Source organism: Salvelinus namaycush, chromosome 2 (genome assembly GCF_016432855.1).
Source record: "Salvelinus namaycush isolate Seneca chromosome 2, SaNama_1.0, whole genome shotgun sequence".
Lineage (NCBI taxonomy): Eukaryota > Metazoa > Chordata > Actinopteri > Salmoniformes > Salmonidae > Salvelinus > Salvelinus namaycush.
In genome coordinates, this window is record NC_052308.1 from 33,278,701 (window position 1) to 33,290,858 (window position 12,158).

Genomic DNA, 12,158 nt, shown 5'->3' on the forward strand with positions numbered 1-12,158 from the left:
ACCAAATAAGTTAGGTTCAATGTTAACGTTAGCTAGCAAGCCAGCCATCGAACTCCAGCTGCCTTAACTTGCAATGAAAACAACTTTATGACAAAATTAGAAACGTATAATATCTGAAACTGTAGCTAGATTCTTACCCGTATACATGGATGAACGCTTCATGGCAGACTGCAACCCCTTTCATTAAATAAGACGTCCTGTGTCATTTCCGTTTAGTTTGCACAGTTTGTTTGGCCTGTTGTGTTCCACTGATTTCAAAACTCTGTCAACTTCTTCCGTGACAACACTGTTGATCGCCGTTTCTTCCCCATCAGAAGACTCTACAATGTATTCTTCAATGAAAATGTTTTATTTCCTCATCGTCTGATTCATTTTCAGAGTCAGAGAGAGTCAGCATGGCACGATCGTCCTCCAGAAAGAAGCCCATCACAACTTTTTCACACTGACCTTTGTCGATAGCGCTTGATAAATTCAGGGCAGCAATGTTATTGAGAGCAGTAGCAACATATTTGCAGTTCTCCATGGCTAACGTTATATCTTTAGAAAAAAAATGCAGTAGAAAGGATTATCTACGCATAATGAGCAGCTCATTTTGTAGACACAAGATACTACACCGCAGAACAATCTGAAACTCATCTCTCGGCATGTCCAGCCACTCATTATCTCGGCCAATTATGGCTAGCGGGAACGTTCCTGCTTTTTCTTTGGCTAAACCAACTACGCTCTTAATTTAACAACTTTATTCGTATTTGCAGATGGCATAAAAGTTTGTTATTAAGGCATATGAAAGTTCAAATGTTCGAGAAGGCATTTCTGCCAAAAACGCATTTTGATTTAAAAAAATTATGTTCAAAACGGCTCTCCTGTGAATTCGTGAATTGCGACATACGCCTAGTTTCCTGAATCAGTCCACATATATCCAAGAAAACGATGCCAGCTGATTCATGATTTTGACTGGCTGAGAAATGCTGCCTGCCTGCCTGTCTCGCCCCGACAGAAATGTGAAATAATGTCTAGATACTTTAAAAAAAAATCGGAGATCAAGTTTATAAAATTGCCTGGCTGGGCTCACGAGGCACTGGATTGCACAGTCAGATGGATCAGAGTAAATATACATTTTAACATCATAGATTTAGCCGGTGGTAACATGTGGAATAGACACCGGCTGGAATGCTGTTTTAACCAATCAGCATTCAGGATTAAACCCACCTGTGGTATAAAAGACACACAGGCTACAGTCACAGCCTGACACACTCACATTGCACATCATGTTTGTAGGCCAAAAATGTTCCATGGGTGATAACGACCCCTGACCTGAGACTTAAAGGTCGTGAGTTCAGTTGTACTTCCTGTTATGGGGATAGAAATAACCCAACAGCCAGAGACACATCTCCCTTCATGAGCCTCAATATGTTCCTATTCTCACAGAATCACATCTGAGCAGGAAACATAGACAAGATGATACACAACACACACACACACACACACACACATAACAGTGTCAAAGAGAGCAGCCCTTTTTGAAATCTATGTGGACAGGGAGGGATACTGGCGCTATCACCAGAGAAACGCAGTGTAATACAAGAAGAAACATCTCCAGTGGAAAACACTGTGTAAACAGGCTGGATTTACTGAGGTGACGTGGTGCTGCGTAAACTGCTATAGTAGAATGAGAGGGGAGTATACCATTCTCTTACCTCTGAACTTTTTTGGGGGGTTGTTTAGGTCCCCTGTGTCGGGCTGTACCACACAGCGGTCATCTACCAGCCTGTGGAGAGAAGAGATAATGACGGATGTCAATCATGGACAAGTCAGAAACACAGATAGTCCACATACACCCTTAACATGCCAATGAACATAAACCATTTCAATATACTAGAAATGTTCATGCACACATTCAAATGTGCACTCACACAGCTCTCTTTATTTTTAATATATAACCCCCTGGCTCTAAACGAATGTGTCTCGTTTCAGGAAACTAGGTGTATGTCGCACCTCACTACTTCACAGGAGAGGCATTTGAAGGTAAACATGTATTTTTTATCAAAATGTGTTTTTTGGTAGAAATGTCTTCTGGAAAATGTGAATTTTCATGCCTTAATAACAAACTTGTAAATATGAATAAAATAGTAAAATTACGAGCCTAGTTAGTTTAGCCACGGAAAAAAGACAGGAACTTTCCCGCTAGCCATGATTGGCTGAGATAATGGATGGGCTGGACATGCCAAAAGTTGAGTTTGGATTGGTCTGCCATGTAGCACACTTGTCTATAACTTCTCAGTATGTGTAGGTAATCCTTTCTAACGCAGCTTTTTTGAAAGATATCACAAAGAACTGCAAAAGTGTCGCTAATCCGCTCCACTTTATGGAGGACCGAGTTTTGAAATCAGTGGAATGTCCAGTGGAAGCAGAGTATGATAGCTAAGGAGAAAATTCTGGTTTTTGATTGCAAATATGCGGAGGGAGTCAAAAAGAGAACACACAGAAAGCGGTTGTATAAAACACCTGTCTCTGGATTACATCTTTAAACTAAGGGCAACCATGGCATCCGTGACAGAGAAGCGTTCATCCATGCATACAGGTAAGAGTCTAGCTAGCTACATTTTCAAATATTATACGTTTCTAATTTTGTCAGAAAGTTGTTTTCATTGCAAGTTAAAGCGTACTGTTAGCTAGCTAACTTTACGTGTATGATCAGTGTAGTAATATTATTCGTATCTCAGAGGCATTTGCATTGCTAGTCATTTGCATTGCTAGTTATTAGTCTAATGTTAGCTAGCTAGCTAACATTGAACCTTGTTGGTTAGTTTTGGCTACCTGCAGATTCATGTAGGGTAGTAACATTATGAGTTGGGATTATGGTTCATTGTTTAGCTATCTACATGTCTAAACAAAAGACTACAATATGCAAGTAACCATTTCACTGTCCGTTTACACCTTCTGTATCCTGTGCATGTGACAAATAAACTTATATTTTATATAGTGTGTGTTTACCAGAGATGGTCATGTGAAGAAAAACATGACCTGCACTAAAGTCAAATTAGGATATAACGTTAGGACAACAAGACAGTGTCCAAGTTCTAAAATTCTCTGGTAGAATGCCCTGCTTTTATTTCTTCCCACTCACAACCGTAAGCTATTTTCTATACTTAGCTCGCCATTAACTTGCAAATAATGATCCTGTTGCGAGTTTATTTTCCTGTAATACGAATACAAGTCAAGACGTTGTCAGCTATAAGATATGGTCATTAATTGAACTGGAATGCAGGTAACAAGCTAGAAACGAACCAAAACATAGTTCAGAAAGTTGCTTTTAGTTGCCTGGTTTGCTAGACTGATATATACTAAATTCATTCTTAAAAACGGGTGGGTTTATTGGTGTTAAAATACACCAGTTACAGTGGTCCGTCCTTTAAAAGTTTCAGCGTAATGCGGCACAGCTTGCATGGTGCCGCATAATTCCATGACACGTTATTTAAGTGCCAACCACTTACCATTAATGCTAGTTAGTGCTAGTTTGACCACCAGATGGCATCTTTGAGAAGCATTTGATAGCCTTCAATAGTGTTTTTGTAAGAACATAGTATATGGGACGGATTAAGAAATTTTGCTTAATTAAATTTGCTTAACCTCTTTCAGCTAGGGGGCACTATTTTTATGTTTGAAAAAATAACGTTCCCAAGGTAAACGGACTATTTCTCAGGCCCAGAAGCTAGAATATTCATATAAATGACAGGTTAGGACAGAAAACACTCTAAAGTTTCCAAATCTGTCAAAATATTGTCTGTGAATATAATAGAACTGATTTTGCAGGCGAAAACCTGAGGAAATCCAAACCGGAAGTGCCTTTTATTTGGAAAAATCCCTGTTTCATTGCCTGCCCATCCTCCATTTAAAGGGGTATCAACCAGATTCCTTTTCCAATGGCTTCCTCAGGCTGTGACCAGGCTTTAGACATAGTTTCAAGCTTTTATTTTGAAAAATGAGCGAGATTTATCAAAACGCGTCAGGTGTCCTTTGATTTGTTCATGTGCCCGAGAGTTGTAGCTCGACATTTTCTTTCTCTGTAGTATTGAATAGTTTACCGTCCGGTTGAAATATTATCGATTATGTATGTTAAAAACAACATGAGGATTGATTATAAAAACGTTTTCTGAACATAACGCGCAAACCAAATGGAGGTTTTTGGTTATAAAAATAATCTTTATCGAACAAAGTGCAAACATCCGAAGATCAAAGGTAAGCGATTAATTTTATTGCTTTTCTGACTTTCGTGACCAAGCTAATTTGCGGCTAGCTGTTCTTACTGTTTTGTCTAGTGATTGATAAACTCACAAACGCTTGGATTGCTTTCGCTGTAAAGCATATTTTCAATATCTGACACGATAGGTAGATTAACAACAAGCTAAGCTGTGTTTTGGTATATTTCACTTGTGATTTCATGATTATAAATATTTTTTATTTTTTTTATTTTTATTTGGCGCTCTGCAAATCAGCGGTTGTTTACGAAAATGATCCCGCTAAAGGGATCCGTGCGTCAAGAAGTTAATATTATGGTGTTTCTATTCCAAGAAAAAATAAATAAAAAAACCTCTGGGTTTCCGTTAGGATGGAACGGAAAATATGGCGCTGCACAATGTGATGGTCGGCAGTAGGCTACAGTACTGGGCTATTTTGCTAAAGAATCCCTGTGTCATGCGGGCACGCGGGAGACCGGGGTTCAATTCCCCAATGGGGAGGAAGGAGTAGGCGGTCCTTGTAAAAAATGATTTGTTCTTAACTGACTTTTCTAGTTAAATAAAGGTTGCACTAAGAGCATAACATTTCTACACCCGAATTGTAGTGTAACCAATACCCAAACGGAGATTCAGTCAAAATAAAAATCTCATTGATTTATCAAGACCAGTAAAATAGTTGTAGGCTATTGCTTCTAACTTCAAAATGTTCTTTAAATAAATAAGACCTACACCACTTTTAAAAGCACATTACTCAACACCAGTGAAACTCATGTTGCCTACGATAGGCCTACACTACATCGAAAAATATGACATGACTCTCCGCCAATAATTACATATGGAGGATATTTTTGTAAATCAGTGATATTTACTCCCATAGTAATTCATTATGGATCCATAACTAAATAAATGTCAGCATTTTTAAATAATATTTGTATCATTATTTTATTAATGAAAGCATAAAGATGCCATTATTAGCTGCATTGTTTTAGTTTGAACGTGCAGACTGGCACTAAGAACAGCGGGAACATTTACCTAGTCAGCGCCATTATTAGTGCAATGCCCCTTAAAGTGTTGCCCTGTGCTACCCAGTGTCTTCTGTGCGCGGCTCTGTGGCCCTTTCCGTTCCCCCTGGCCCTGTGCCTTGAACCTTGCGCGCTTTCAGTGGATACAGCTGGAGAACTGCAAGGCAATCTCTTTGTGCACCATGTGGGCGAAAGACAGACAGAGTTGAAGTCTGAAGTTTACATACACTTAGGTTGGATTCATTAAAACTCGTTTTTCAACCACTCCACACATTTCATGATAACAAACTATAGTTTTGGCAAGTCAGTAAGGACATCTACTTTGTGCATGACAAGTAATTTTTCCAACAATTGTTTACAGACAGATTATTTCACTGTATCACAATTCCAGTGGGTCAGAAGTTTACAAATCAAATCAAATTTTATTTGTCACATACACATGGTTAGCAGATGTTAATGCGAGTGTAGCGAAATGCTTGTGCTTCTAGTTCCGACAATGCAGTAATAACCAACAAGTAATCTAACCTAACAATTCCACAACTACTACCTTAATTACAGGTTAAGGGCTTGCAAGTAAGCATTTCACGGTAAGGTCTACACTTGTTGTATTGGGCGCATGTGACAAACACATTTTGATTTGATCTAAGCACATTGTCAGCACGAGATCCTGCAATAAAGCACCATTGGACCCCATAAAAAGTACACTGTTTTCAAAACGTTCAACTACAGAGCACTGTTTATCCTGACTCCCTTAGTCACTATTGTTAAACCAATCACATACTTGTGATTTCACTGTGATGTTTCTTGATTCGCCGGTGCTCTTCCACAGTCCACACAATGATGAAGAAATGAGTGTTAGGATTAGTTGGCTGCTGTCAGTGGGTGGACAAGCTAGCATTCCTGTCGGTGACAAATTTAGCTTTTTACTGGCTCGGAATAAAGATCGCCTGGACTCCAGCCAGATCCCACATCCATCCTAGTTGTGTTCCTGTGGACTCGTGGAGTGTCCACACACATGATCAGTCGTATTACACATGGACCTGTCTGTCTGCACCAGGGATAAACCTCTCTGAACATGACAACACACTGAGGCTCCTGTCTACCGTGTCAATCTCTGCAGAGCATTATACAGCATAGCTATACTGAGCATTATGAATGACGTTTGCTTAATGTGCAGCCTGGGTTTGTTAGATCAATGTGAGCAAGATTTATCACACACAGACACTGACAGTAAACATGTTTATCTTGTGGAGAACTGATTAAAATGTGATTGTCTGACCCTCGTTACTGTCCAATTCCAGTTACTGTACATTCCTCCTACTTTAACAGCTGCTCGTCAGGACAAGAGAACAGGCATCCTGAAAGACAAGAGGATTCTCAGACTAAAGCCCTGGAATCATACTGCATTGTTCAAATTCTAACTTTTGATTTGTCCCCTCAGGCTTTCTACTCCAGTTTGTGAGAGTTGGAGAAGGACATCTGTTGGGTCCACACTTCTAATGGTGTGTTGTATGTATGCATCTTGGTGTTTGAGTGTGATTGCATGCATGTATGTATGCATCATGGTTTTTGAGTGTGATTACTGCAGTGTGTGTGTGTGTGTGTGTGAGTGCACCAGATGGTTCTTGGAGAGGGCAAGTGATGACAAATGCACACGGTTGACATAATGACATGGTATCAGAGCATGACCTGTGTGTTTAGGGTTCATTTCAGGAGTTATTGTATAATAGTAACCTGTAAGAAAAGAGGGTCTATGTCAATACCCTCACCTCTCTCCCTACCATCCTATCCCTGAAGGATTGGGGTTAAGAGGTTAAAGAGCACACTGATGGTGAATTTGAAAAGGAATTTCTCCATAAGCTGCAGCATTAGGTTCCCAGCTCTGTAGATGTGTAGGTCATGTTAAAGCCTGAAGCTCCAATTCTTTGACGTTTGAAGTTGTATTATATGTTGTGTGTATGTGTGGGATTGTGTTTGTTTGTGTTTGTTGTTTTTAATATCCTTGTGACAGTGGTGGAAAAAGTATCCAATTATCATACTTGAATAAAAGATACCTTATTAGAAAATGACTCAAGTAAAAGTCACCCAGTAAAATACTACTTGAGAAAAAGTCTAAAAGTATTTGTTTTTAAATATACAAAAGTATCAAAAGGAAATGTAATTGCAAAAATATACTTAAGTGTAAAAAGTGAAAATTATTTAAAATTTCTTATATTAGGCAAACCAGATGGCACAATTTTCTTGTTTTTTAATTTACGGATAGTCAGCACTCAGATATAATTTACAAATGAAGCATGTGTTTAGTGAGTCCGCCGGATCAGAGGCATTAGGGATGACCAGGGATGTTCTCTCGATGAGGACCATTTTCCTGTCCTGTACAGGAAAAATGTATGGAGTAAAAAGTAATTCAACAAAAATATAAAAGCAACATGTAAAGTGTTGGTCCCATGTTTAATGTACTGAAATAAAATATCCCAGAAATGTTCCATATGACAAAAAGCATTTCTCATTTGCCAAGATAATCCATCAACCTGACAGGTGTGGCATATCAAGAATCTGATTAATCATCATGATCATTACACAGTTGTGTAATTGTGCTTGTGCTGGGGACAATAAAAGGCCACTAAAATGTGCAGTTTTGTCACAACATAATGCCACAGATGTCTGAAGTTGAGGGTGCATGCAATTGGCATGCTGACTGCAGGAATGTCCACCAGAGCTTTTCCAGAGAATATAATATGAATTTCTCTATCATAAACTGCCTACAATGTCGTTTAGAGAATTTGGCAGTACGTCCAACCGGCCTCACAACCGCAGACCACGTGTATGGCATCATGTGGACGAGCGATTTGCTGATGTCAGCGTTGTGAACAGAGTGCCCCATGGTGGCGGTGGGGTTATGGTATGGGCAGGCATAAGCTACGGACAATGAACACAATTTCATTTATAAATGGCAATATGATTTCACAGAGATACTGTGAAGAGATCCTGGAGGCCGATTGTCGTACCATTCATCCTCTGCCATCACCTCATGTTTCGGCTTGATAATGCGTGGCCATGTCTCGACGATCTGTAACAATTTCTGGAAGCTAAAAATGTCCTAGTTCTTCCATGGTCTGCATACTCACTAGACATGTCACCCATTGAGCATGTTTGGGATGCTCTGGATCTACGTGTTTAACAGTATGTTCCAGTTCCCGCCAATATCCAGCAACTTCGCGCAGCCATTGAAGAGGAGTGGGACAATATTCCACAGGCCAAAATCAATAGCCTGATCAACTCTATGTGAAGGAGCTGTGCCACACTGCACAAGGGGAAAGGATATTTTCGGCTTAGGGGTTAGGTTTAAGGTTAGGGTTACAATTCACATTAGGGTTAGGCTTAAGGTTAATTTTTGAATGGGAATCAATTGTTTGGTCCCCACAAGAATAGTAAAACAACTCAGTGGAGGCAGATGTCTCTTTCTGCTGTGACTCAGTCTGATCCATTTTTCATGAGCAGCAGGGGGTTCCAGGGATACCGAGCCTCTAGAAGTCAGGTGGGATTGATGTTATGGAGAAGTTGTGTGTGTGTGTTGATCATAATCATAAAGTTAAGTGATAATATATTGAATATATACAAGAGGGAAAAAAAGTAGTGTCTCCACCTCCAACCTCCCATCCCACTCCCCCAACCAGCCAAGATGTCTCCATCTAATCCAATTGTTTGTATGTGTTAGGCTGTATAAATTGTTATTTGTACGTGTTGGGCTTTAGCTGAGATTATTATTTACAGAGTCAAGCATATTTTTCCAGGCTTCAATTGCTCCTTGACTAGAACCATTCATTCTCGCGGTCGATAATCACTGGTATTATGGTCCAATGTACTTTTTCTCTCTCTCGTCCACATGCACAAGCATGCTGGTGCCCGTACACACACAAACATCTTATCATTGTGTTCATTGCTTCCCACTTACTTCCAATTTGTCCCAGTCTCCCAGTAAATTATACATACTATCATGGTCATGGAGCAAGCCAGGACCAGACCTCCACTTCCACTTCAAAGGGCTTAGTTCTCCCAGCCCTGTTCTTTGGGAAAAGTGGGAATGTCATTTATCAAACTCTTCCAAACCACTCTCTATCAGTGGCCCACAGATGGCCAAAGGCAGAGGGGCCCCTGAGCAGCAAAGTAGAGACCCCTCCACCTGACACACACCCTTCGTGCCAGTACCTCCCAGCCACAATAAACTTCCCCAAGAGGTTAACTGACACACAGGCCACACCATCTCTTCTGTGATTAATCTCCACACCATTCCTCTCTCAAACACACTCATTTTAATATGGGGACTCACACACACCACATCCACTACAGACAAACGTCCTTTATATATGCACTGCAGAGCTTTGATGGCAGTACCTTTATGACCTTCTCAAGTTTAGATGAAGCTATGAATTCACCCTTAAAGGGATAGTTCCCTCCCAAATGAAAGTCTATCAGACATTTTCAGAACTCAAAACTGGCCTAATGCCCAGATAAGTTCAAGTCCCATGGCATCTGCTGAATAGATCCAGCGGACTGCTTTTGAACGGCATCCGCGGTCAGGAAAAAAAGTGGTCAGATGAAGCAGATGCTAAGCTACAGGACTGTTTTGCTAGCACAGACTGGAATGTGTTCCAGGATTCCGCCGATGGCATTGAGGATTACACCACATCAGTCATTGGCTTCATCAATAAGTGCATCGATGACGTCATCCCCACAGCGACCGTACGTACATACCCCAACAAGAAGCCATGGATTACAGGCAGCATCCGCACTGAGCTAAAGGCTAGAGCTGCCGCTTTCAAGGAGTGGGACTTTAACCCGGAAGCTTATAAGAAATCCCGCTATGCCCGCCGAAGAACCATCAAACAGGCAAAGCATCAATACAGGACTAACATCGAATCGTACTACACCGGCTATGACGCTCATCGGATGTGGCAGGGCTTGCAAACCATTACAGACTACAAAGGGAAGCACAGCCGAGAGCTGCCCAGTGACACAAGCTAAACAACTGTGCTCGCCTCGAGGCAAATAATACGGAAACATGCATGACAGCACCAGCTGTTCCGGATGACTGTGTGTTCACGCTCTCCGCAGCCGATGTGAGAAAGACCTTTAAACAGGTAAACATTCACAAGGCCGCAGGGCCAGACGTTTTACCAGCATGCGCTGACCAACTGGCAAGTGTCTTCACTGACATTTTCAACCTCTCTGAGTCTGTAATACCAACATGTTTTTAAGCAGACCACAATAGCCCCTGTGCCCAAGAACACAAAGGTAACCTGCCTAAATGACTACCGACCCGTAGCACTCACGTCTGTAGCCATGAAGGGCTTTGAAAGGCTGGTCATGGCTCACATCAACAGCATCATCCCAGAAACCCAGAGGAAGGTCCTAAAAATTGTCAAAGACTCCAGCCACCCGAGTCATAGACTGTTCTTACTGCTATCGCACGGCAAGCGGTACCAGAGCGCCAAGTCTAGGTCCAAGAGGTTTCTAAACAGCTTCTACCCCTAAGCCATAAGACTCCTAAATGTCTAGTCATTTACTAGACATTTACACCACTGCTACTCTCAGTTGTCAGCTATGCATAGTTATTAAAGTAACTCTACCTACATGTACATACTACAACTAACCGGTGCCCCTGCACATTGACTCTGTATCGGTACCCCCCTGTATATAGTCTCGCTATAGTTATTTTACTGCTGCTCTTTAATTACTTGTTACTTTAATCTCTTATTCCAACTGCATTGTTGGTTAGGGGCTTGTAAGTAAGCATTTCACTGTAAGGTCTACACCTGTTGTATTCGGCTCATGTGACAAATACAATTTGATTTGATCACTCAGGGCCGTGCACAGACCTTTGGAGGGGCAGGTGCTCAAAGTGAAAAATTGTGTTGACTTACATTCATATCTAATCTAAGTAAATTAGTAAATTATAAATTATCTAATGTTCCTGTAGCCACATTTCAGTGATTCCTCCATCCCAAAAGAATGGGAAAGATATAGGCACCATCTAAAATGACTACAATAGATGGTATCCATGTTTGCCAATCAGTGATAATAGCTAAAGGATAAAAGGGATAGGTGAAATTAACTCACCCCAGAGTGCTGATGAAGCCGTTGGTGGAGCCCTCTGCATACAGGGAGCAGATGTCCCCGATGTGTAGGAAACTGGACATCTTATCAGACATGTCTCACACACACAGGGCCACACCTGGAGGAGAGGAGGCAAGGAGAAGTACTGCTACAAATACAATCACAACACACATTTTTTTTTTAAATGGAGAAAAAAAAAACATTTCTGAACTGGGCAGGTCACACGGTCAGGAATAATCCAGGACCCAAAGAGTGATATTTGTGAGTCTTAATTTCTGTTATGTCTTCCCAGCTAACAATTTTAGGCAGAGAGAACATTTTTGTAATGTTAACCCGTAATGTTCCCCTAATGTTTGAGTGTCCAGTTTTCCATTAGTTAGCGGAACATTCTATATATGTTTGTAAAAACCTTCTGGGAACCTTTTTAGCATGTTTTGGCATTAGAGTTAGGAAAACATTCCCTTAATGTCAAACACAACAGACCCAGAACATGTTCTCAGAATGTACAATTTGAATGTTCTAGACACATTTCATGGGACTTTGAATAACATTCACGTGTCCAGTTCTGTAGGTTAGGAGAGAAGTCCATCAACGTCCCGCCAAACATACACAGAACATGGTTGCCATGTTCTCAGAATATAAGATATTGTTCATGACACGTTTCATGAGAACAATGCAAGAACATTCGTGTCCAATTTTCGGTGGGTTAGGAGAATATTCCCGACAAATATGCACAGAATATGGTTACCATGTTCTCAGAACACAAGATATTAAAAATAGA

General features: G+C 40.7%; 1 protein-coding gene across 2 annotated transcripts in view; it reads right to left on the reverse strand.

Moving 5' to 3' along the window:
- Positions 1–11,472, reverse strand: part of LOC120061617 (inositol 1,4,5-trisphosphate receptor type 1) — a 155,467-nt gene extending 143,995 nt beyond the window's left edge. For both annotated transcript variants that reach the window (XM_039011529.1, XM_039011523.1), the window contains exons 1-2: positions 11,381–11,472; positions 1,698–1,768 (exon numbers count right to left, since the gene is read on the reverse strand). In XM_039011529.1, the coding sequence (XP_038867457.1) occupies positions 1,698–1,768; positions 11,381–11,472 (163 nt within the window). The remainder of the gene's footprint in view (positions 1–1,697; positions 1,769–11,380) is intronic.
- Positions 11,473–12,158: the final 686 nt, after the last annotated feature.